General features: G+C 45.9%; 2 protein-coding genes across 3 annotated transcripts; one reads left to right on the top strand and one right to left on the bottom strand.

Moving 5' to 3' along the window:
- Nucleotides 1-636: 636 nt before the first annotated feature.
- serinc2 (serine incorporator 2) lies at nt 637-6,193 on the bottom strand. Its single transcript, XM_037474921.2, has 10 exons — nt 6,073-6,193; nt 3,856-4,017; nt 3,326-3,513; nt 3,072-3,151; nt 2,795-2,932; nt 2,455-2,624; nt 2,280-2,370; nt 2,037-2,196; nt 1,227-1,442; nt 637-1,135 (listed from the first exon to the last, which is right to left on the bottom strand). The coding sequence occupies exons 1-10, from the start codon at nt 6,109-6,111 to the stop codon at nt 997-999; spliced, it is 1,383 nt and encodes a 460-aa protein (XP_037330818.2). The 5' UTR covers nt 6,112-6,193; the 3' UTR covers nt 637-996.
- Nucleotides 6,194-7,966: 1,773 nt separating this feature from the next.
- pkib (protein kinase (cAMP-dependent, catalytic) inhibitor beta) lies at nt 7,967-19,677 on the top strand. 2 transcript variants are annotated; one of them, XM_037474753.2, is made up of 3 exons: nt 7,967-8,265; nt 18,709-18,864; nt 19,411-19,676. In XM_037474753.2, the coding sequence occupies exons 2-3, from the start codon at nt 18,723-18,725 to the stop codon at nt 19,491-19,493; spliced, it is 225 nt and encodes a 74-aa protein (XP_037330650.2). In that variant the 5' UTR covers nt 7,967-8,265; nt 18,709-18,722; the 3' UTR covers nt 19,494-19,676. The 2 variants fall into 2 exon arrangements, with proteins under 2 accessions (XP_037330650.2, XP_037330651.2); XM_037474754.2 differs by lacking the exon at nt 7,967-8,265 and having other exon boundaries at nt 19,411-19,677.
- Nucleotides 19,678-26,536: the final 6,859 nt, after the last annotated feature.

The raw sequence follows: 26,536 nt of genomic DNA on the forward strand, positions 1-26,536 counted from the left end.
TATTCAAGCTATTTTTTTTACTAAAAATATTATTTTAAATGACCACTCATCTTATGAGGAAAAAGAGGCTAGAAGACGTTGAAATCAGAAAGTAAAAATTATTAAACAAATCCTCTCAATCCTTGTAAATTGTATTTTCTGACGTTGTCATGGTGACGTGACATGTGTCCCATTAATATTGACACCATTTACAGCCCTCACAGACTTCCACTCACCCTGCATCAAAGGAACACAATAAGTCCCATTTTACCCGGATCATGTGATAAATGGAAGGGGGGGGGGGGCAGTGAAGCATTTGGAATAGACCCAGACGTTTCTGAATAAAACCCGGCTCCACTCACAAGACATGAACACATGAAGGGCCCAGATTTATCACAGTGTCAAAAGCATCATCAAATCCAATTCACATCATTTAAAAGTCAAATTTGACGAGCCACAGCGCTGCCTAGAGGACAAAAATGTTTCTACACAGATTAAACAGAAGGTCAACTTTATTGATTAAAATGAAAGATAAGCACATAGTACATTCAGGACGCATTTTTACACTTCAATTGTTTCCAAAATGCGTAATTCTGTGCAAAGATAATAAGGCGTTATTGTTATTGAATTTGGCAAAGCTGTGTCATAAAAAAAAGAATAACAGAAATCTGTACAACACCTTCAGTAAAATCAAACTGATGAAAGAAGTATTAAACAGCTGAAAAAAATGTAGCGTAGCAAAACCAAAACATCAATTCCCTAAAGAGATCATTTAAGCTGCACTTTGTCTCATCATTTATAAATGGGAACGCTGCTCTAAAGATGTTAATATTTGTAACAGTGAAAGATCAAACAACCTGCTTGTTTCAACTCGAAACCCCAGAAATCAGCATTTAGGAAAAAAACATGTTTGACTGTGGGTCAAAAAAAACAAAGCATACGACCAATTCAATTCTTCAATTGTAAATGTGGAGTTTCAGGCACAAACGGATTTTAAAGCATAAGCGAAAGGTGCTTTCAGCTGAAGTCCCTGCCGGAGCACAGCAGCGGCGCCACCAGGGTCCAGAGGTAGATCCCCAAGGCGAACCAGCTGGAGGCCATCTTGGTCCACACGGCCGGCATGGTGCTCTGCATCACCTGGTAGTCGGTGTCGGGACTGATGAACCAGAGGAACCAAAGTCAGAGACGAGGCAAAAACAACAACAACAACAACAACAAAAAACGATATTGAAAAAGCTGATACTTACTGGTACCAGTTGGTGAGAGTCATCATGATGTAGAGGGAGGCCAGGCAGAGGCTGAAGTGGAAGAAGGAGTAGTTGTAGGTGACTCCCTCCTCCTCGTTGTCCACGGCCCGTCGGACCCCGCCCCCCTCCCCCGCCGTCCCGTATTCCACGACGGCCTCCTGGCCCCCCTCCGTCTGCAGCAGCTTGTTCACCTGAGCGTTGTTGGAGGTGCGGATGCTGCGTCGGGGGGGGGGGGGGGGGGGGGGGGGGGAAAGAGCACAACACGTCACGTGGAAATGCAACGGGATGCATTTCTGCGAAGGATCTCCTTCTTCTTACTCTACATCGTTCATCCCCCCCCCCCCCCCCGGCTGTTAATGCTTGTGTCTCCTTCGGTGCTGCTCTAAAAATAACCATCGGAGGTTTCACTGACCGTAAGAGGCCGTTTGACTGCTTTTCAAAAAACTGACTCCATTAAATGTACTGTACGAAACCGCCAAGCTTCCATAATGTTCATTTGGATGCTTCTGAGCTGTTTGTTGATGCCCTGCTTGTATTGTCTTACTTTATGTTGGAAGACGTTGTGCAAAGTCGACATCAATCGGATTCAAACTATTCCCAAACAAAGCGTTCTCTTTTCAGAGATCTCATCCTTGACAAAAACAGTACGACGAAATGTACTTGGATCCAAGCTCGCGGTGTCTGAAAAGCAGGAGGAAAAAGCAACTTGCCGACGGTGCTGCACGTATAACCTAAACGTTTCATGGTAATCTGAAAGAACAAAATGTTCGGCTTGTGTGACGATTCAGTTCATCAGTTAGGGTCAAATACCTGGCTAGAAGGGTACAAAAGAGGAAAATGATCAATCCCACGATGCCCTGCGCGTCCCACCACTGGGTGGTAGTCGGGGCCTTGGTGGGAGCGGCTCCTGGCGCCGGGGTTGCGTCGGCCGGCTGGACCAAACTCAGCAGGCTGGGGTTGCACTGCCGGTCTAAGAGGTGGGAAACGAGGACAGCGGTTACAGGGGCGTGATTTTTTTGTGTCCTCCTTCTGAATTAAGGGCCTGCGACTTACTGGGGTTGTTGCTCATGGCCGACCAGGTGATGTACATGGTGTAAAGGGAGATGATGGAGGCCTGGAGGAGGCCTGAGTAAGGGTTAGCTTCCTGCGGCGACATGGAACCAGAGGAGTCAGCAAAAACCCTCTCAATGCTTTTCTTATGTCACATTAACACCATCAGTTCTATTACCTGGACTTTGGGCAGAATGGCCACAATGGACACAATGACGCAGAATATGAAGTTGAGGCTGATGAAGACCTTGTGCTCGGTGCAGTCGTTGGGTTGTGTATAAAACACGTAGAAGAGCACAACAAAGGTGAAGGCCAAGGCGTAGAAGAGGATGGTGATGGTCAGCAGAGCTGGGAGAAAATAAAACAGTGAAGAGCGCCGTCATTCGGCAGACGCCTCACTCAAAATGTGCTACAGACACATTCTTTGCGGTGATTACGGGCGTATCGAAGGCGCCTGGAGCTATTCGATGATATTGACATTCAAATTCTAGACTCTCTTCATTCTGTTGAAACCTCACCGCCCAACCAGAGCTTGGAGTTTCCATTTTCTGCCCTATCCACCCAGGACTGGTTCCAGGAATGGGCAAAGTCCACCAGCAGAATGAGCTGGATGATGATGAAAAGGAAGGATCCCCCCATGCCAAAGTAATACCACACTGAGGACATCAGAGAGAGAAGCCGGTACATTTGGTCAGAAGGTGATTAGTAGCTTGGTGTAGTATGTGCCATTGTAACAACAACAACAAAAGATTACAACTACTAGTAAATTACTACCAACACAAGTGGGCTTTATACCTGTGTTAAACATGCCATCTGGAATGAAGAAAGCTCCCACTGTTATGCCAATTAACAACAGCAACTTGAAGAACCAGAAACTGAGGAGAAAAGAAGTCAAGTTATTCTCAATCTGCACAGAAACCACTGTGTTTACTCTCGCTGTTTAAATAACAATCCTAGAAGGTGCGGTTCCCATGTTCTGGCCACCAGGGGGCATCGCGCCTTCATCACACAGGACACTGGTGCTGAGGCTGCAGGGGAACACGACCCACCCGTTTTGGACGGCGGCCCGGGGGTCCTTGCTGCTGCGCACTAGGATCATGAGGAGGACGAACAGGAAGAAGAAGCAGGTCATGGCGAAGCAAATGCGGTACACCGACTTGTAGCCGACGATGATGTCACAGTTCACCGTGTTTTCTATGCCGGGTATAGACGTCCCGCCAAGACAGAAACCTGGAATCTGACGGTGCGAAGCACACAAAAGGAAACAGTGGGAGGGCAACAGAGTCATGAATCATCAAAAATGTTTTTTTTATTTTAATATTGAATGATGTCAAGAAAAAAAAATCACTACTAAAACAAAGCAAAACAAATAAACCGAGCATCCTGGCCAGCTGCTCTACAGCGCCACTGTTGCCGGGTTACAGCCGTATATTTTTCTTTAATAGGAAATGACAAGTGGGCTGAAAAATGACATGGATCCACGGGGGGGGGGGGACCTTTTGAAACAAACTAAAAAAAGGCGCCTCATGCAACAACCCAGTGTGGACCAGTGTCCCTGATCTAGTCACATCTAGTGTACCTGTTTTAGGTGCTCCTCCATGCCCGGGAGAATCATTATGATGGACACCAGAGTCCCCAGCAGCAGCAGGAAGGAGAAGGCCAGCCGGCTCACCGTGGAGTTGTTGGTCGACGGGCAGCATGATGACAGGATGCAGGAGGCCGACCCGCACAAACAGGACGCCTGGGAGAGGAGACGAGGGGGAGAATCGGCGGGGCGTTCATCCAGATTCAGATTTTATGAAACTCTGGGGCCCGGGATAATCATGGGTAATGCATGCATGGCTCGCAACAAAGAGCGGTTGGGACAACAACAAAAAAAAAAAACCCACACAAATCGCACCGCGTCTGTGTTGGGCCCATCCCTCTCTTCCTTTTCCCGCACGATTCCACAGAAGCAAAAGAGAAGGGAGGATTTCAAGAGGCGGAAATCAGGCCTGTGATCGGAGCTGCCATCGTTACAAAGGCCTCTGTCTCGCGTCCAGCGGCGTGAACGCACAACGCCGAGAGGTGTGCGCAGAGGCGCTGAGATCCAGCCGTCCTTCACCCGAGTGCGAGGACGCATCAGTGTACGCACCGCAGCCGCCACGAGAAGAGCCGCAGCTGCAGCTGCAGCGGGTCGAGACCCGCCGATTTATTTTCTGCAATCGGTCCAAAATCCTAATTGTTACAACACCTTGAGGCGTGTCGAGACAACGTCAAAACATGCGAGAGGTTTAGCTTCCTTGATGATTAGTAACAAAAGTGCTCCGCTGCCTGCGGTGCAGCGACGCATCATCCACTCCCACTCAATGCTGTGGGGGATCCAAAGGAAAATGTTAAAATGGAAACAAATCTGCAGAAATCTGTCTAAATAACGTGTGGCACATTTATAGCTGCATCTGAGAATAGAGGACCAAATTGATGCAATTTGGTTGCCCCATTGTGTAACTTGGTAATAACCCTCATCCTCAATATGGAGCTTTACACAGTCAGTAAAAGGTAAAAGATCCAGCTGAATGAAATATTGACCAAAGTGAATACTTTCTCACAACCTATTGGTTGTTTTCACACATCTTTCACGAGGGTCAAAACAAACTCAAATGAATGGAATGGGATTCTACTTTGTATTAAAAACAAGAATGATGATGGTCAGCACGCCCCTTGTGGGAAATTTGAACCGGTGTTACACCCCAACTGGTTTTTAAACCTACTGGTTTCCCTACGCGTGTGTGTGTGTGTTCACTCCACAGCAGCAGGTGTGTCTGGCTTCGTTTCGTCACACATTCACAAACATTGCTGAAAACCTACAAAACGCATCACATATCCAAGCTTAGGTTTAATTAATTATACAACAAATTGTTAATTGTTCTTTTGGAAGTGCCTGAGTAACCAGCTATTTCAGATCCACTACACCAGAACGGTTTCCTCCATCCTGATCTACATCAACGTAATGGACAGATTATACAAAGGGTGAAAGGTCACGGTGAATCCCTGTGGCGCCGCCATGTTGGTGTTTTTAATGTTTTGACCGGGGTTCGAATCCAGGTCGTTCCGATATTTCCTTTAATATATTTCCTCAAATAAATGTCTTCCCACGTGGCTGTGACGTAGTCCTCAACCGTAAACGCCGCAATGGATGTGTGATGCGTTTAGTAGATGTTCAGCAATGTTCGTGAACGTGTGACGAATCAGGAAACGGAGGCAGACGCATCTGCTGCGGTGGAGCGGACACGAACACGCACGCGCGGGGAAACCAGTTGGGGCGTAACACCGGGAATCCGAGGAGAACCCGGAAATGGCGCATTTACCCGAAACCGCGAACCCGAAAGCGTTGCATTTCATTTCCCATTGACATGTTACATCTGGACTAAATTAATTATAAAACATTAAACATCCCCCCCTGGAAGTGAACTGTAAATAAAGGACGCAGCTGTTCTTACAACAAGCCTGAAAGACTCAAACCACCGACGCCTCCACTCGATTCTCAATAATAATAATAATTCAGATGAACTTTGCCACAAGTTGATTTAAAAGTTATCCGCAGCACGTCAATTAAAAATAACACGAGCTTATTGTTAACGTTTCAATACTGGCGGGATTCACACGGAATGCAATGTCGCACAAGACTTGTGCCGATGGAGAAGTAAACAACGCAGTGATCAATTAACGTTAGTCGGGAATTGTCGTGAAATAAGTTAAGTTAAGAGTGAAGTCCATGCAAGTTAGTAATCAATACACCCGGTAGATGTTTACTTACACAACTGGCAAGGGAACCCAGAGCTAAACAAGCACCCATGTTGGTTGATTTTAATTCACAAGGCTCCCGAGATTTGTGGAATCTTGAAAACTTCAGGAAGAAACTCAGACAAAATGGCGAGGTCAAGCAATGAAAAACGACAAAAGGGGGATCCGTGTATTCTCTTCAAAATAAAAGACTTGTGTCACGTGTGCACGCTCGTCATTTAAATCGTGCGCACCTGAGGGGTAGTGTTTTGGTTTGTATGTCTATAGATTGTGATGGTCAAATCATAGAACTCATAGAACACAACAAATATGTGAAGCATTAACAAATGCGGTATTGCTGGCCTATAAACGATCTAAGAATACGTTCTCTGTTTTATTTTGATGGCACCGTGCGCTTTGACATTTGTTTATGAAAAAATACAACAATTTACTCAAAGCGTTCCAACTACGGGAACACGTCGGGTAGTTAAATTACTTTAACCCTAACCCAAACTCAAATACACTGTACAATTCTATTCAAAATGTGCAATGACTAATGTATTGCATTTGATTCCTAAACCACTGTATAACCGACGTTTATCATAGTTTTATTTGATTTGTCCTACATTGCATCTGTTTAAAGGAATATTTATGACTGTATTACATTTTTATTAATAACATAATAAAAATCAGTGTCCTGCCATCATCAAGTCCTGTCTAAAAAAGTAACAAATTTGGTTAAGTTATTGAGTTATATGTGTAATATATTACAACTAATTTTATTTTTCTACCGTATAGGAAAAAGCATGATCCAATGCAAAATAAGGCAATGTCACACTGGAATTAGTAGGCCATATAAGAGAAAATGAGAATGATGCTGATTAAATTTCCCAGCAAGAAGTTAGTAAACAATAAGCGTGATAATGAAAGTCAGAGTGAGTTTAAAACAACAGGGTGAAAACCTTCATCTGCTGCTGTCTGACCTTCAGAGATACAGTGAAGGTGTTCACCTGTGAATAATCACTGCAGGATGAAGCTTCTCCACGCCTTCTCCCCCCCCTCAGACGAGTGCCAGCTCTATAAAAAAAACAACTGAATCATGGTTCACATGAACGCACTTGTTAATGAGCAGTCTAATGGATTTGATGTTAATCTGATAACAGCTTCATTACAGCAACATCCTCAAGGGACGGATTTAAGTCACCTCTGCGTTGTCACTGATATTCTCATAATAACCCCAGGACCTGTGAGGCGGAGCACTACAATATGCGACGTGTTCCCTTTCGTGTTCTCTAGGTGGCACGCAGTCCTTTTTTGAGGTAGTTTCAAAGGTGTATTAATGATAAACATCTGAATATTGAGAATGTAATAGAAAGAACCATTGGATTCTTCCAAAAGACAAAAGGCGATTCTATTTATAAATATTAAAATGTTTAGACATGGTGCACCCCTTACTAAAAATACAATGGTACAAACCTTAGAGCAGTAGCGGCAGGATAAAACCTGAAAATTACCGAGAGTCACACAGGAAACCGCACTACTAAGACTTCAAAATAAAACAAAATATTTAAAGGGTTACCAGTCAATAAGCTATTAATTTATATCTTCTGTCTTGGAGTAGATTAACTAGTTAACTGGAAAACAGATAAACTGGTGTTCTTAAAGCATTTAACTTTGTTAATTATTTGTTTCCCCCCCATGTAATATATGTTAGACACCTGTTTTAATATATATATACATTTTTTTCTCTGTTATTATTTCCGTGAAAATTCTGAAACCATTCTTATTTTTTTCTCTTTGCCATTTTTCACTAACAAAAGACACCAATAAAGCCGTTTCCTCCCCTTCTTCTCGCAACTGTTCAGCTTTTACTCTGAAGGCCCACTCTTCCCATTTACCCCCACCCCACTCCCCCCTTGCGCCGCGCACTGCGTGTGCGCACCTTGACGCTCCTCCCCGTTGCCGCGCGCACTGAGCGCACCGTGCGTCTGGAACGTCTGTGCGCGTGTCAGCGCGGTGCAGAGTCCACTGTGTCGCGGGTCCAAGCGGGTTGAGGCGCGATGAAGCAGCGGGACGCGCCCCACCGGACGGACCCCGTGACCTTTCGCGCGAACCCTTCTTCGTCCCTCCAGGAGATGCTGACCGGCGGGTAGTCGCAAACTTCGGACTTCGGTGGGGCTTTTTTTTTTTTTTTGTCGCTCTGCAAAAGGCGCACTGAGATCAGCTGGTGAGTGTCCGTCGCTGCGCACATATACGCCAATGGCACCTGTCCCGCTCCACAGGTAGGTCATCGGAGAAGGCTCCTGCAGAGCAACCTCTCGACGATGATCCCTCCCAAACCGACGGATGGGGGGGAATTCATGCTGCAGGTTACCGTAGATTGGGGGGGGGGGTCGGTGCTGTGTTATTATAGTGTTGGTCTGGAGCCATTTTTTATTTTGTTGCTCTGAAACTGACAACAAATGAAACGACAAGAGCTGAAACAGCACATCCCCGCGTGAGCTGTTTATACCACCGGTCCACTCCAGCAGCTCACCTGTCACCACCTCCGCGTGGACACATCATGTGTAACAGCTGGTTATGTGAAAACGCCACCGCTGGATTATCTGCTTGGGTGCGTAAACCGCGACCTTCAGGTCACGATGCAGCGGTGGAAGCGTTGGAATGACCTAAACAAATCTTCATATATGGTCCGTGTGAAAACTTCTGCCATCATTTAGACTCCTCGCAAGTCCACGTGCGCGAAGCCCCGTGAACGAGCCTCGGTTTGTCTCGCTGTGGTAGAATGAATGTGGAGCTGAAAATGTTTCCACAATTAAAAAAAATAAAATTAAAAAAGGCCCAGAATTCGAACCGAGGCCAGGCTTTTGTGTAGCGATTATAATCCCGCTGTTCTCTAACGTTCTCGTTTGAGTTAATCATTACACAACGTCAAGTAAGGGAGATGAAGTCTGGCTCTGCAGGTACTCGCACATCCTCCCTGCTTTTAATAGTCACTTATGCTCCATGGCACCTTCTTTTAATTCATAATTTCACCCCGTGTTAATTACCAGCATATGCATGAGGTCATTCTTATTTTATGCAGTCTGGTTTTACGGTCTAGGTTCAATAGGCTGGCTTTTTTTCAGGCAGACTGCCTCTCACTGGTTATTTTCTTGAGTTTTCAATAAACAAGACCGGGCTCATCCCTTCATATTTTTCAAAATAAATGAGACATTTTTATTATCCCGTCAGTAGAAGCACACTATCTGAGGAACCTCTTCTTTTCAACCCCAACCCCCCCCCCCCTTACTGTCGCAGCTGGAAAACCCAAACAATAAGCTAAAAAACAGGGCTAAAAGCATCAAGGCGCTGTGTAGCTGGGTGGGTTCGTCACTCTGAGCATGAACCGCTGTGATGTCTTAACGAAGAAAAAAAAACAGAAGTAGCGGTATAGCAGACACGAGGGAGTCCTTTTTAAACTTCCCCATAGTTTCGTCGAGTGGGAAGTGAAGGTGCTTCGCTGGCATCCTGCTCTCTTCTGCTGAAGTGAATCGTCCCACTTCCTCCTCCTCCTCCTCCTCCTCCTCCTCCTCCTCATCATCTTCACCTCAACTCGCTCTTTCCTGTAAAATCAGGCCTGGTGTCGCTGCGCTTTCCCCGGGTCTCGTACGAGGAACAAAGGCTGCCACCGCAATCAGCAAACAGGTGACGGCCCCACCTGTAAAGTCTGCTAATGCCGCCCGCCCGGCTGAGCGGCTTATCTTCCCCGAATCACTTTCCGTCACCAGAGAGCAACGACTGAGGTTCAAACTGTGATTGTCTGGATTGTGTTTATCCAGATATTTTCGAACCAAAGCAGTCGAAGGCAGATGTACGAAAACTCGTTCTATTTGCTTCAACAGACCTCTTTTTCTGTATTTCTCAATCAGTCTTCTTCTTCTGGCTAAAGTAAATCTATATTTACCCATTGTTTTTTTGGAGGTGCCGAATCAAACAAACAAGTGGTATAAAAAGGTCAAACAATAGACCTTTATAGACAAAAAAGTCAAACAAGAGCAATTAAAAATGGTGACGTCTTGCCCGGGCCAGAAAACAAAGCTTCTCACTTTGTTTCTAAAACTCTTTTTTCCCCTCATTTTCTGCCCCCCCCCCCCCCCATTGGATACGTCAATGCTGTCTGCAATAAAACTGTCCGGGGTCTGAAACCTGTCTCAGCGAGATCATTTCACCACCCTGGCGGCCCATTGAATTGCCCTCGATCGGCATTGCCGACGCCAGCTTATCTTTCCCGCCATTAGAAAACACGTCAACCAACCTTCTCTCAACCAACCCGTCTGCGGGACGGATGCGAGGGTTGGTTGAGAGAAGGTTGGTTTTTGTTGGTTGGTTTGGGTTTTTTGAGATGCAGACCCTCCCCTACGAAGCTGTGTCATGCCTCTGCCCGGCTGGATGGGACCGGTCGATGTCATCCCTCCTACCGTGCTGATTAGATGGGGCAGAGGGACGGCAGGTGAGGCGGGAGAGGGTTCCTCTGTGTGTGGAGACAAAGGGGTTCATTGTGATTCCAGAGGCGTCCATTCATTCCCCAGATCGGTGACCTTTTTTTTTCTTTTTTTTTCGGCGTATCAGACCAGACAACAGAATCCGCCGCTTTGTTTCCCCCTCCGGTGGAATTCCGTCTGCCCCAGAAAGAAGCAACGTTTTGTTTTGTTTTGGCCTTTCCACCCGCCTGAAGAGCTTCTACAGCCGATTGGCAGGTAGAAGAAGCGGTAAAAGGGTTTTGTGCATTTGCATCTTCGAAAGAAGCAGCTTAAGAGGGGGGAAATTTTAACATTCCATCACTCAGAAAACCAACATGAGTCTGATCGACTGTAGCTTTTGCCCCAAAGCCTGAGAAGAGCCTTCAAAAAACACACATTCTTCCCTTCCAAGCGGTTACTTTTCTTTCTCCTTATAATTACACAATATCTGAAGTCTCTTATCTTTTTTGGGAGGGACACAAGGAATGATCTGATACCACCATCTGTTATTATTAGTAGTTCCAGGCATGATGAATTCATGTACGGACCGGTGGGGCTCTTTGACTCAGGAAACAGCGTAGGATTTTGTTTGTTAAATCAATGTTTGTGCGTGGACCCGTACAAACGTTGCCCCCGATGGCAGAAAATGGAAAGTGTGGAGACTCCAGGGTTTCTACTGCTGTATAATAATAAATCCTCTTTGCTTGAACCTCCTCCTGTTTCCCCCCATCCCTGCAGCTTCAATCACACACAAAGAGCTCCACACTTGTGCTGATGCAGGGTGGCATTGTTTTTTGCAACCTTTTTATAGCATTTTATTCTGTGTGTGCGTGTGTGTGTGTGTGTGTGTGTGTGTGTGTGTGTGTCTCAGCCCGATGCCTCACTCGCTGGGGCTGCTGTCACAGGGCGCTAAAGGCCGGTTCTGAAAACCCGATGCAACTTGTTACGAATGGACACTATTAGCTGGTGCTGATTGGCTTGAGGTATGGTGAGAAATGGTTGTTTCCCCTATACTGCGAGTCGTTGGCGTTTCCTGTTTCACATTCGAGCAGGAGTTCATGCGCCATCACGCTTCATTCAAACTCTTGGCCTTGGTATCGTCCTTCCACTGGTGTAACATTATTTGTCTCAGCGGCTCGCCACTTTAATTCAATATCTTTGCGTTTTGGAGTGTTGAATAGACAAAGTTTGTACTTTTGAAGATACCTTTGACTCGCTCCTATTAATCTCAGAGTTTCCAACGGAGCAAATTGGAGGGTCGTTTTCTGCTGCTTCCGGGTCGGCGGATCATCCGCTGCAATCAGAACATCGGGGCTGACAGCCGGACAGTCTCTTCTTGCTGGACACGTTCTGTCCCTCGGAGTCTCTCCAGCTCTCTGTTCAAGTGGCTTAATTGCCGTAAATAGCCGGGTGCTCCGTTGTGTTGTGATTGACCCTCGTGAAACCCGCCCTCAATCTGTCTCATATTTGGCAACGTGGACGGGCACGTCGTCGTCGTCCTCGCTTTTTTTTTTTGGAATAGCGGCTTGTTGTGACATCTTTAAACACAGTTAATTACAAAGAGGGCGTCTTGCTTTCAGGCCGCCACGGGGAGGTCCCGTTTGGACCCGCGCACCCGCAAACAATGGCGCTGAATGGCCGCTTTTAACCTCCCTTTTCAGGGCTGTCGGTTGCTCGCGTCGCTGTTTAAAACATGGCGTCGTAATTGAACTTCCAAACCAGACTGATGCTGAGAGGTGATCGTACCGCGGGAAACTCAAAGCAAATAACGTTGGTAATAATATTGATCAGAAAATTGTCATCCATTGGATCCTTGGGGAAACTGTTCATCTTGCATTGGGAGTAAAAAATATGTTTTTTTACAATAACTGCACAGACCTGTAGCACGAGGCCCTTGGAGATTTTCTCATTCAAAATGAGAACGACACACAAGCAATTCATCTACAAAGTAAAAGCCTGCGCTGGTGCATTTTTCTCAGTGATTCCTGGCTTCTGAAGCATGAAAGCCGACAGTCATAGAGAGAAAAAGGGCCGCGCCGATCAGAGAAGAGACGGAAGGATCTGCCCAGGATGTTTGAGAGATCTTAAGAGAGGCCGTGATTACGCTGTCTCATTTGATCAGTCTCTCTCTCTCTCTCTCTCTCTCTCTCTCTCTCCCTATTTCTTTTTCCCTCGGCTGCCATCACGGTAAATTAAAGGCAGCCTTTTTTTGAAAAATCAACGCCTGACATCAGAGCTGCACTTCACCTTCCGTCCTTTGTAACATATGCATGACTTTCTGTGGACCTGTGAGTGTGATGAGCACGGCCTGCAGCCCTCACATATTTTCTCAGTTGCCGTGTTTTTCATCTCACGTGATAGTCTGTCTCTATTTTTGGAAAAGTAAATGTTGCATCTCTTTCTCAATTTAGTCTACGTATGTTGTATGTTTTGTCATGTATTCCTACATTCAGGGATTGTTGTGCTGCTGCATTATTTTCATTGCTTATACCTCCCCTGACCTCTGTTTAACATTAAATCCGGCTTTGTCGTAACAAAAGATGAGTTGAAAAAAAAAAGGGCATAGTGTAGTTTCTGAATAGATATTCCACCTCTTTCTTGGCAACCCCTCCTCCACTTTATAGCTAGCTTTATACTAGTGCCGTTTCCATGGTAGCGAGAGCATGTTGAGCCTTCAGATAACAGTGAAAAAAGTGGGGAAAGGACAGGGAATAATCACAGGGTAAGAGGGACTAAAAATAGCGAGGGACTTAATCCCAGGCATCATTTATTCATCTAAAGCGTCTCGCGTCTGCTCCGGCTGTGTAAACATCATCTCCTCCGCAGTGCCACGTGGCTCGGCCCGTACCCGCTTTGTGACCCCCCCCCAACGTCCAGAGTCTTTGATGGACTGACCGACGTCACGGCCAAACACTCTGAATGTGTGCGAGGTTTGTCCGGAGCAAACCCGTCGCTCCTCCTGCTCCCCTCGTTATTATCAGGTGAAACGACAATTTTTTACTCAATTTACCATGAAAATCACACGCCGTTTAACGCCAGCTCGGTGATTTGTGGGGTGGAGGCTGCAGCGCGTGCAGGAACTGTCACGCGGTGAGTGTTGGGACTGATGAGAAGCAGAATAGAGGTCAGCCTCGGGGCTGCAGGCAGCTACGCATTTATATCGCTGTCTCTTGTTTTAGAGAGGAAAGCTTTGACTGATACCGCTTTTTATGTTGACAACATTTTTGTGCCGAATATGTTAGGGACGCCTGCTCCTGTTTTTAGTTTTTTTTAATTTCTTTAGTTGATTTTCAGCTTTTTTCACGTTCTTATTATTTTCCCCCAAAGCAATGACAACACCTGTGGTGACCAAATTCAAAGTACCATTTAGTTTAAATAGAACATGAAGCACAGAGATCACAGCATTAAAACCTACAGATTATATTTTGGGATACATTTCCTGGAAAGAATTTCTTTCTCAATCAAAACCACCCATTGACTTTGAGATGAGACAACTGGAGGTTCAAAAATACTAACACATTTCCCCTTTTTAGGAGTCACGACCTGCCTCTCTACATAGATTGTCCCACTCATCTCTCTCACTACTATTTCACAGACTGTCTTCACGCTGCTTTAGCCGGTGATGTTCACACTGCTTTATTATACGCCTTTATAAGTGCACAACTTACACACAAAGGTGTAAAAACCCTCTCTGGATTCGTGGCTTGGTAAAATGTCACAATCTTATGCATTTTCAATCGAGCGAAAGGAATGCCTGAGGTTATGCATCACACTCATTGCAGTGCTCCGCTTATTAAAAAATGTGATTTTTGAGAATCAGACGATGGAGTTTTCTTCGGCCCGTTTAGAGAGTGGTTCTCTCAGTACTGAGTTCTGGTTTGTTGCTAAACCGCGCTGTTCCAAGTGTCTGCAATCACTCAAGAAGAGGAGAACGCAGAGGACATGTCACATTTATTCTGATAAACCAATGGACATGACATTTTCAAACAACTTAATTCATGCAATTGCACAGTATGTGGACCCTTAAAAGCTTCATTTAGGCACCTGAATCGTCCATTTGACCTATTAACGAAAATTTGATTGTAATAAAAAAGCTGACTAGTATAGATATATTATAATAACATGTGTTTTTTGCAACTTAGCAAAAGCAACGACTGTAAACAATCACGTTAAAGCTGCTCTTATTTGTATCTGTATGTAAATAATAAATCATATGATGTAAATGCTTATTATGAAAGTGCCAGTATTGTTAAGTTTTACATCCAAAACTATGGATACATGACTGAGAGCATGTCAGTGTTGTATGTGAGGCTCCTTAAATTACTCAATTCCTGCAGGTTTTACCCAGTAAGAAAAGCAACATTTTTTTTTTAAATTTTTACAATAACATATTATTATATTAATAAAGTTAAGTATGGAAATTCTTTTGTTTTTTTATTCAATTTTAGTCAGTTTTGCAAACGTAATAATCGAGCAGCCCGGCCACGTTATTGACATTTCTTTGACATTTTGCACATTGTGTTTGTACCTTCAGAAACAATGGAGAATGCGGTAAGAGCCACACACTGTGGTTTGCTGGCAGAAGCTCGGCGGGATGAGGGATGATGTCACCACTTGTGATCAAGAGCTACTTGAGGCATTACTCGTGTACTTTGGGTCGTGACTCTCGTTTTCCAGACACGGCGTCAACTTCTGTCTTGGTTTTGACATTTTCTGCACTTACCAGAAGAGGCTCGTCATTCGAGCGCTGTCCGTGGTGCCCGAAAAGCTGCCCGTAGAAGACTTGTGTTGAGACCAGCTTTTTTCCTTCGAGTTTCAATTCAAACGCTCTCAAAGGACCAGCAAGGCTTCTCCTGAACCGAGCCCGATCGTTTTTTTTTGTTTTGTTGTTGATGTTTTTTATGATGTCGTGCGGAAGGATCTTCGAGTACATAATGTATCATTTGTTGCTAAATTATAGACGCCACTCTTTAGAAATAGCCTGCGTAGCGATCGGCAGGGTTCATTTTAATTATTCAAGAGAGCTGTCTGATGTTTGCAGTTTTCTTTCAAGATGAGATTTGTTTTTCGAACCCGCCGTGTAAACAACCCCTCGACCCCTGACAGCTCTTCCGATGAAAAGCCTTTTCTTAACACAACCTTGTTGCCTAATGTACCTGCGGCTTGTTCCCGTGTCGAGGCGGCCCCGGACATCTTAGTATCTGGGTCAATGCTCTTGACAAGCTAATCCTAATCTAAACTGCGGTTGGATTACCAGCTAAAATAAACCTGTTCAGAGGATGGGTCTCCGCCTGGTCAACACTTAATCCCACATGAAAGTTACCAAACAGATGTTATAATTAGGACAGATGGAGGCTATTAATGACCCTCGTAGTTCTGCTACTGAAAAGGCAATGCATTTTTTATGTCGAATGTTTTGTTTGTTTCGTATAAAAATACCAAAACCTCTCTGCTACTAAAGGTTGTGCAGACTGAACCCGTGAACTAAATCAGCTGTGACATCAGCCGCGGGGGGGGGATTGTGGCCAGCATCGAGTGAGGTCATCACCCAACCTGACACCTTCGTTTCGGAGCGTGGTGTTACTTATCCAGATTAACAGATTAATCCGTTGTTCATCTTGCATTTCAGATACGAGCGGTGCGACGGGTCTCTCCCCCCCCCCCCCCCCCTCCCCCCCACACATTCCCCCTTCGCCGCTTGCCCATTATTAGACACCTATTGTCTGACTTTGAGCGCAGGCCCAGAGAGCAGCTTTGACGCGTGGGGCCAGAGGGGGGAAACTGGAACGTTGTTGTGGCATCGCCTGCAATAAGATTCAGCCGAAAAAAGCTTCACTGGTGAGCACTTCCAACAGTGATCTAACACCAGATACGCCACGGCGATGGCTGAGGACACTGAGGCCACGTTCTTGGTATTTCATTCAGTTAAAGGTACTGAAGGGACTCGTCAATATTTTTTTTTTATAACAAAAAAGAAAGACAAAACTGCCATTCGAAAGTGGAAACTAAATATATTTATTAAATCCATATTAATGCAAATCAAAGCAATGCTTTCAAATTCATTCAAATTATTTGCTTATTAGTTCCAATTTGTTAAATTTGATCTTTAATTTTCATATGTAACATCCAAATTAAAGATTATATGTCAAATAAATCCAAATACTGATATACATCTATGCATACACAATAAAAATGGCTCTAATTTGACCGCAATTGTTCAATAGCACATAATAATTAACAGTCATTAATATTTCAATTACTCATTGCTTACTATATGCTTTTCCTTTACATTAAAGCCCAAAATGTAGTGCGGGAGGGTGGACAAACAGATTCCTAACCGTAAAGGTTATTTCTGCTTTTAAAGTTATCAATCATTTCATTTAATAGCAGGCGGCACAAATACTTTGAGTATTACATGTTAAAGTTCAGATATGCTTCATTTGTCGGCTTTTAATCCAGGAAAGCCACGCATAGGCCTTCAAAATCTATGTGAAAAGTCAGGGAAATATGTTCAAATCCTCATGGAGTTATTTCACAATATAGGTCACAATTCACTACTTTGGCTTCAGATCAATGGCTGTGCCACAATTGTGCTTGAGGCTAACAGACGGACAACCTGTGGCCCTTGTTCTGGAGATCTAGATTGTGCATGTTGAGTGAGTTTATACATGCCTCCCGTGGCATTCCCACAGTGGGAAGCGGGGGGGGGGGGTTGGATGTGGGATTCTGCTCCACAGAACGCTGTGCTTATTAAAAGCCAGGCAGCACAACGAAACAGGGAGACACTGGGAATAGAAAGTGAGATAGTGAGAGAACGCATTTCAGTCCGGTGTTTACCTGCCAGTGGTGCTTTTTGCTCTACTGTTGCCATAGCAACAGTGGCTCGATGCGTGTGTGTGTGTGTGTGGGTGTGGGAGACAAGGGATATAATTCTGCCTGTCACCAGCGTAGCCCGGAGCTGACTCCCCAGCTGCTGGTTGCCATGGGACCAGAGAGACACATCCTCTGCTCCAGTGATGAATCCTTTCTCCTGACGCTCACGTCACTAAACAGAGAAGGTTCAGCTTTCGACAAATGGCCACTGCCGTGCTCTATAAAATGTATTTTAATCAGTGTAGGCAGTCAAAAGTAGCAGTTGGCAAAGACAGGTTTAGTGGTAAATGATGGTTTATTTAGATCCTTTAAGTCACCCGGTGATATTTGATTAGCTAACTCCAGGTCAAAGGGGTGTCAGCAGCGCTTGTTAACCACTTGGCTCCATGGGTTTCGACCCCCTTGCACGGCAACGGGGAAGATAAGCCCCAATGAACGCGCCGGGGGGCTGTGGGAGCATCGGGCCTCACAGTTCAATTGGATTATTGGACCGGTCCAGGAGGGGGGGGGGGGGGGGGGGCGTTGTCTGAAGCCGGCCCAGCAATTAGCTAACCAGCGTGCTCTAAACATGCACTTCAGGGTGTAAATCAGGGTGGGTTTTTTTGAGAGCACTCACCATTCACATGTTAAACTTATAGAATTCTGTTGCATTGTTTGATTCTGTTACCAATCCAAGGTTGTAGAATTTTGGGTGAATAAAGCCCCCACTTTTTCTCACTCTACCCGCTCTCCCAGCCTCAAGCGCCCCTTGGTCCTTCACAAGGGCGATGAGTCAAAGACCATAAACTTCATACGTCAATTCCCCGTGTTTATCGCCCATCATAATAGGATTTATGAGCTCTTATCTAGTTTGAAGAAAGGAAATGTAGCCTCTTTCTCCCCCCCCCCCCCCCTTCTGTAAACAGACCCTGACCTCTTGACAGTTTGGTAATCAAAAGGCTTTTGTAACGCTTTGTTACGCAACAAAGACACCAAGCGTGAAGCTGTTTATGACTGAACGTGCCTCCTCCTCCGACACCACCGCAGAGATGTTTGGTGATTAGTCACGTTCAACCTGAAACCTGGTTTCTCTTCTCCCTGGGATGGAAAGCAGCCGCTCCGCTCTGCCTCTGATTGGCTTTCCCCGATATTCTCGACCCTCAACCGACCTCCCTTCTCATGCCGGAGAAGGGCAATGAGTGGCAGCCAATCAGAGGCGGAGTCGGGCACAACATACGGAACTATAACTCCCGTGTTTTTTTCACGAATGTACCGAGCAGTGACCGAACGCCGTTCTGTCCCCCTTCTCGTCACAGAGAGGGTCCCTGAGATGACGGAAGTGGAGCCGGTGTTGGACTTTGCCTCCTCGGGGCGCTCGGGGAGGAGAAACGCCCTACCTGACATCCTGGGCTCACCGGCAGGCGTGAACCCCGCCGACCTCCCTCTCAAGCTGGCTGAAATGTCCCTCACGGGTAAAGCACACCGGGGGGGGGGGGGATTTTCTTCAAAATTTTGCTAGATTTAGTGCGGGAAAAGGTTGATCATGTCTGATGTTGGAGATGTATAATTATTTCATACCGGGGGTCCACTTTGATGCCACATCCAGAATCTGGAATTGGCTCCTTTAAGAAGCATTTGGTCTTCTGGCTCTTTGTACTCTTAAATGTTTCAACTTTTTAGTTTGTTTGTACGTCGCTAACAACTAGCTCAACACAGCCCAGTTTCCCCCGTGATGGCGGAGTCACGGCTTTAATTTACTTCTGGATGTGTAAGAAAAAGACATTTTAGAGTATGCCAAAGAACTACGTATTTAGTTTTTATCTAGTCTGAGGTACTGTAGAAACATGGCAGCTTATTGTAAAGTATAGAAACGAACATGGTAATGAACATTATTTTAGTCAAGTCTTTGCATCGATCAAAAATAGCTTTGGACAGTTTACGTTTTTTTTCCTGTGAGAGTCGAGTGCAACATATTTCTTAATGTGTCTTTTTTTTAATTTTTTTTATTCTGTGCGCAGATGGTCCGGGAGGGGCCCAGTCCCCGACGGCGGAGGGGCCTCCGGCGCCGCCGGAGAGCTCGGAGGGCAAAGAGGGGTCGTAAGGGCTCGTTTTATTTTTGGTTTTAGGGTTTTTTTCTTACCTTTTTTCTTACTTACCTCCCCGGAGACGCGCAGAGACGACCCGAGAGACACGGACGAGTTAGAGGGCGAGCCTGTGGGAGAGAGAGAGAGAGAGAGAGAGAGAGAGAGAGAGAGAAGCAGCCGAACCACGGAGGGAGAGTGATGAAATCCTCTCCCCACCCCCACCCCCCCCCCCCCCCACAGGACTGCGGCCGCTCGGCCGCTCGGCAGCCGAAAAAGAGTCAGACGTCACTTATTTGTGAAGCAGTAAGTGTGTGTGTGTGTGCGTGTGTGTGTGTTTGGGGGAGTTATCCACTCACCGCATTCACCATGCTGAGAATCAAAAGGGACCCCGACGGACTGCACACGATTTTTGTGTGATTTATTGGAAGAACTGAAGAAAAACAGGAACTCAGTCAAAACTGTAATGTGTTCCATTTCCTGTGGATATCTTTGTGTGTGTGTGTGTGTGTGTGTGTGTGAGTGTAAGTACAGTAGGAGGACATTCGATAGCGGCCCGTAGCGGCTCAAAGCTTTTTGATTCAGCTCGATGCAAAAAAAACAAATGTCTCACATGTAAACAGTAGATTTAAGAAGATTGAAGACTGATCTGTGTCGTCTCCCGCTATTAAACTAACTGTGTTTGGTCTGCTGTGTGTTTTCAGCCCCCGGAGGCTGTTGTGCAGTGTGTCTACATTGCAAATGTACAGTTTTTAACCCCTCGTTGCAGACTGTTTTAATCCTGGTGAACAGGGATTCCATCCATTGTTTTGTTTTTTAAGGTGTAAAAAGCGATGAAAAGTGGATGAACCGTCCATATCCTGAGACATTCCTTCAGAGAAAAGTGTCCCACTGCCAGCAATGAACACGCTGCTTCACTATAATACTGTTTTTTTTTGCTTAAGGCTGCTTTTTAAATTCCCTTCACGGTCCTGAACCTCTGAGAATGTTTTCCACGCGGCAGCTCACAGCCCCCAACGCGTGTTGTGTTCTTTATCCACTGTTTTTTTTTGGGGGGGGGCTACGGATATTTCCTCAGTTTTGAACAGGAGGTATCACAGCCAGCCTCTGCTGCTTGCACTGTAATATGAAAGAAAAAACACTTTTGTAATATTCTGCAGGACTTTGCATCCGCGGATCCGACCCGTTGTCAGTTGTTTTTTTTAGTTTTTTTTTCTTTCCGCGTGGACTCCCTGCAGGCCTTCTCGGCTTCTCATTGCAACGGCGCCATATGCCCGCTCACTGGGCGCCAGCAGGGGGGACGGGGGGGGGGGACGACGGGGGGGACGGGGTGCAGCCGAGCATCCACCACCCCGAACCGCCTTTGATTTTCGAGCGTCGAAAAACGGCAGCACGCTCGCCTTCTGCCTCTCCGCGAGGACAAAAAGGGCCTGTTCACGCTCATCGACACACACACACACACACACACACATACACGCACACAGCTCCAGAAGCGGCCCTCCACTCGCGGCCGCTGTAAATATACTGTGTCGTGGTGTGACCCGGGTCGGACTTCACTGCTCATACGGTGTCCATACGAGGAGACGCCGTCCCGTAACCGTCCGTTTGAAGGCGTCTCGCCGGTTTGTGGGCGTGTCTTTATGTGGGCGTGTCATCACAAATGCAACCAGGAGGGCCTGGTACCAGCCTCGGTTTTTGATGCTGTACTTCGTGTTCACTGTCTACACAATGCTAGGATCGACACTTCTTTTTTTGGGAGGGGGGGGGTTGGTCGATGACTCAGATGTGTATTTTGTAGTGTCCTGATCTCTAAGTGGTGCGTATATTTTACTTAGCTGGATTGAATCCCCTGTGTTGATTCTATCTGGGAGTGGAAATTGCTATATTAAAACCACGAGCTTTACATAAATAACTGTGTGTTGGATCGTTTCATTTTGTTTGTGCTTTTCTTTCGGGGTCTGTGTGTTGAGGTCACTGGTCCAGACTGAATTAGCTCACCAATCCTTTGGTTTACTAAATACCTGCTCGACCCATTGCCCCTCGACTAATATCATGCTAAAATATGCACGTCAACATGCTAATATGGACATTTAGCTCAAAATACAGAAGCACTACCACACATGTTGTATGCAGAGTTTTTGAATCAACATATTATTGCAGCTTTCAACATTATATAGAGTTATTTTTCCAAATCACACTCCAGGATCTCTTTTCAGATGTTGGGCAGTACTACTGCAGATAATGGAGATAATACATTTATTTATCCAATAAATGCATTTATAAAAATGTTGGTGTCTCCAACTGTTTAAAGGCTGATGAATTGCTTTGTGTTACAAGAGTCAGCATCAGTTGGGGATGAAGAGTGAAAATGAGAAAATAATCCGTAGGTGTGGAGTTGGGGATTCGATTGCCAACCTGCATCTTAATTCTGATTGAGGCTAGCAGCTCAATGCTACAGTAGCCGCTAATAGCATAATAATGTAATGAAATGAAAGTGGCATGAGTGGTATCTATGTTCATTTTTCAATAAAACAAGGAAAATGGTCCATAATGAAACCAATAATTAGGATACCGTATACTAATTTAATTTAGTTACAGAAGTGTAATGATAAATTAATTTGAGTGCACTTTTTGTAATAGTTGTGAGAATGATGACTGCACGTTGAAAATGATGGTAAATGAATTTATTGTTTTCTTTCTGTGAATTTTCACAATGCAGCTCATGCATTACCTCTAACTATTAATAATAGCTGGAGATATAGTGTATTACGTTCTTGTCAAAGTGAATAACACAAAAGTTATACTCTCTATCCCATGTGATTAAAGCCATGTAACATATGCATAACTGGGTGCATATTTGACATTTTCTGATGTGCTAGGTGCATAAGAAGCACTTAAAGGAAGAGCAAGGCCAAATATGCACTCTTTCTATTCCTTTTCAAAATAGCTATGTCATAGCAGTCCTTTTACGTAATGCAGCAGTTCTTGTAGATGTGCAGCAGATGGAGACATTCACTTAATTATCATTCACCTCACATCTTGCTTCCACACCAACGGGGGGAATTTCTTTGTTATGTCTGGTGCAAAGAAAATGGCTTCGATGGCTTTCTTTTATCACAACATTTCTCTACCTTTAAAACTGACACTTATAAGGTGAGTAAAACCATCATGATTTGGAGGTTCTGGATGCACATTAACGGGCATCTTGGCGTAAACCCAACGAGAAGTTGGACTTGGACACACCCGGCATTGTCTCGCTGCTCGTGCAGCAGTAGATAATGATAATGTTGCTCCTGACCCGTGCAGGTTGACGACGGAGTGTCGCGTTTTTACAAAGCCTGTGTGATCATGCAGACTGGTGGAGCCCCCGCTGACAGGACGCGAGACCGTGCTCGCATGCACCCAGGAACTCGCTCTTTGTCTCGCTGCAGACGCAGCCCAAGCAGGGCACTGTGGCATAAGAGGCATTTTGTTAGCTGAAGCCATGGTCTCGGAAATTATGTAACAGAAGGAAGAAAAAAAAAAGAACCCGGCAGCGGCTCTGCTTCATGTGGTAGTCTATGTCTATGTGTTAATATTGACCATCTAGTCCGGCAAGTCACAAACGTGTAACCCGTGATATGATGCTAAAATAACCCTGTTATTCCTCACCAGGCTCCTCTGAGGCAACTCTTTCGCCCAGACAGCCTCTACGCAACGTGTTGCTAGGGTAACTAAGGAGGGAGGATTAGGCCCCGTTACACTGTCTGCAATCATGCTTTGATATTGCGCAAGGGAAGGTGAAGAATTGATTTGATAGCTTTGGCTGCAATGATATAAATAAAGGGGACGTATGCATAATGCAAACTGGGTATGTCAAGGTGTGGCACCATCTCAGCATCAACTGTTTTTCAGTATCATACCAAAACGACTAAAAGTCAATGTGGAAGCAGTACCTAAAAATACATTGGAAGCCCTAAAAGCCGGCAATACTGTCTTTTACCGCAAATCCGACCGTGCATTTACACTTTACAAAGCTAAAATGACAAGACCTCAGAGCAGAAAAGCAGCCGAGAGGAAAGCGCTCCGTCTTCTTACATAATTGAATAGCATGGTGTTTAAGCGGTTAGTCCTGGCTTTCCTCAAGGAAATGGTTCGAGTAATCGCCTCACAGAAGCGCACCGTTGACCCTGCAGTCGTAGGCGAAAGGCTCCGTTATCAGTCGACGCGAAGCCAATGAACGGCGGCAGCCAACGGGGTGCAGAACCGCTCTCTCTTTTTCCTCAATCTTCATATCCCGGAGGAAGGGAGAAGGGAGAAACGAAGGAAGGGAGGGAAGGGAAGGGAAGGAAGAAAGGAAGGAAGGAGGGAGGATGGACGCTACGGAGACCAAGCAGACGTGGGTCACAGAGAGGATGCAAACAACAGAACAGCCCTCACGTGGAGGTCAACGTGCCTTGATTTCGACGACACACATGGGCCTCGGGGGGGGGGGGGGGGGGGGGGGGGGGGAAGATGGAGTGAAGAGGAAAGGAATGCCAGACATAAGAAGGAGCACAAGAGATAGGGAGAAGCACAAGGCAATGATGCTGCAGTTATTAGGAATCACCACCAGAACATCCAGACCTGCTTTGACCGCTGGTGTCGAGCAGTGCAACAGTCCATTTCTCAACAAAAGATGATTTTTCCACTGTGTCTGTTTGCTCTCAGCCTTTGTTAAAAATCTGTTTCAGGAAACCGCCATTTTAAACAAAGGCATTTAGGAATGTCTTTACAGATCTGTGTCTTCTGTTTGAAGGAATAGTCCCAAATTGGGAACATCTCGGCCCCTGTGGTGATTTGGTCCTTTTCGTTGGACGTCATGAGACCAATATCCAGGATAACATTAAAAGGATTTGTAATGTAGAAAGCAATAAACCCAATGACCCTTCTTTCTTGCTGCCTGTGTGATCGATGAAAGCAGAACATCAGTCATGTTGAGCAAGTGTAACAGACAAATTATTGTCTTCATCAGTCCTCATGTATGGCAGATACCAAAACAAGTTACAGGGGGGGGGGGTACTAGGTGTATTTATTTGTTTTTTTACCCCCATCAGATTTTTTATTCCCCTTTCACTGGCGATTCTTTGTCCACCGATGGATCACAAGGCTGCGAACACACACAGACACACACAGACACACACAGGATGACATCACCCGAGCAGCGACGGGGCGGAGACTGGCAGCGTGGGTCTGGCTTCACACACACACACACAAACACACACACACACACACACACACGGTTGTATATCACAACTCCTCTCCCTCCCTCCATCAGCTCTCTGTCAGATCGGCCTGGCATCACTCGCTCCCAATAAGAAAGCCCGACCCCCGTTCTAACAGAAACCCCATCACTTGGCACAAACACCACGCGGCGCTTTCTCTGGCCTTGCTGACACCCCCTGTGGTCCTCCTCTTCTCCGGCATCTTCTCGATAAAGACACGCTAGGGGGGGAAAAGGGGGCAAACTTTCCCTAAATGTCTCTGTCGTTGTTGGTTTACAGCCCCGGGTCCCTGATCCATCTCATCAATACTCTCTGTGCACAGTAATCAGTGGACTCGCTGCAGACTGCCTTTTATAGACTTTTAGCCCACTGAAACACTAGCGCTTAGTGTTGTGTTTCGTGTTGTCTCACTGTCGGCGGCAGGAACAACAAAGACTTAACAAAAATATCTGATGTCTGTAGCGTTCACCAGGAGCTATTTTAACAACATTAACCACATTTCACACTCGTCGAGCTTCTCGACGCCCCGATAGAGCTCCTGACTGTACCTGAGCATGTCTGACGGGCGTTCCTGGTGTGTTAAGATGACCTCTGTCATGAATTGAACTCGGGATGAACTCCGGCTTCACTTTTCATCCAGCAGAATAACAGTGTGTAACATCGATTTCCCAACATGCAGATTTGGCGGCATAGACTGGCACATAAAGAGTCTCTCACCGTACTAATGAGCCTATGAGCCTATGAGGCAGCGTCGCTTTGAGGTGAAAGCTAACATCACAAAAATAGCATTGTCATCGTGGCATTCCTGCATAAAACACAATCTGGTGATTGGTCCAAGAGTTGTTGAAAACTTTTCAAACAAAACCACCAAAGTCAGGGAACGTCATCCATTTAGGTGAGAACGGTCATCCAATGCCACTATTCATCATAACGCTTGAGACTGGATCATTCCAACGTTGACTCAAATGAAGAGGAACAACTCGAGGGACAGCTGTGTGGGAGGTCCCAACGTGGTCGGAAGAGATCGGTGCGGCGCCTTAGAGCTGAGAGCTAACGGGGCGACTACAGCGCTCGTACGTTGGCAGGGTGACATCCAGGAAAACACTAATCGCTCGTGTTGGGATGATGGTAAACACTCACAAAGAGTTCTCTCCATACCTCAGGAATAGAGTTTAGGTTCATTCGGCAAGAAATGTCACCCAGGCGGCGTTGTTACGGCACTAATTGCATCACGGAGGTGAAGAATCGGATTTGCAGCTCTCCAATACATTTCAATTATTGTGCAGTGTTTGCCTTCAGCTTTGGTCGGGGCCATCTGTGGATCATCTCTGCAGGTCTTCTTTGTCCACCCTCTGTGTGGATGCCCCCCCCCCCCCCACCCTCCACACCCTGCCTCTTCCCTTTGTTTGCCTCTGCCCCGGGGATGACATCATAGTCCCAGAGGAGCGCGATGATGGCAACGAGCCCTGATTCAGCACTAAGTCTTTCCATCTTCGACCCCCCCCCCCCCCCCCCCCCCCCCCACAGCATCACTATACTCCTATACCTTTATTGAATCCCTCGCCTCGTCTTTCTTTTTACCACCATCATCATCTAACCCTCCATCCTACCACATGCTCCCCTCTACCATCACCCCACCCGGCCTCGAGGAGGCTCCGGGGCTCAGGCTCCTTTTTGCTGTGCTGAAAAAAAAACAAGCTCTCCCAGGTGGGCAGGACTCTTATTTCACCACAGGCTAGAAATGGAAAAAATGAATGCAAAGCATCAGGGTAACGCGAAAAAGAAATGTTCATCCAAATCATGAATATGGAGGAGGACAT

Source organism: Pungitius pungitius, chromosome 17 (genome assembly GCF_949316345.1).
Source record: "Pungitius pungitius chromosome 17, fPunPun2.1, whole genome shotgun sequence".
NCBI classification, from domain to species: Eukaryota; Metazoa; Chordata; class Actinopteri; order Perciformes; family Gasterosteidae; genus Pungitius; species Pungitius pungitius.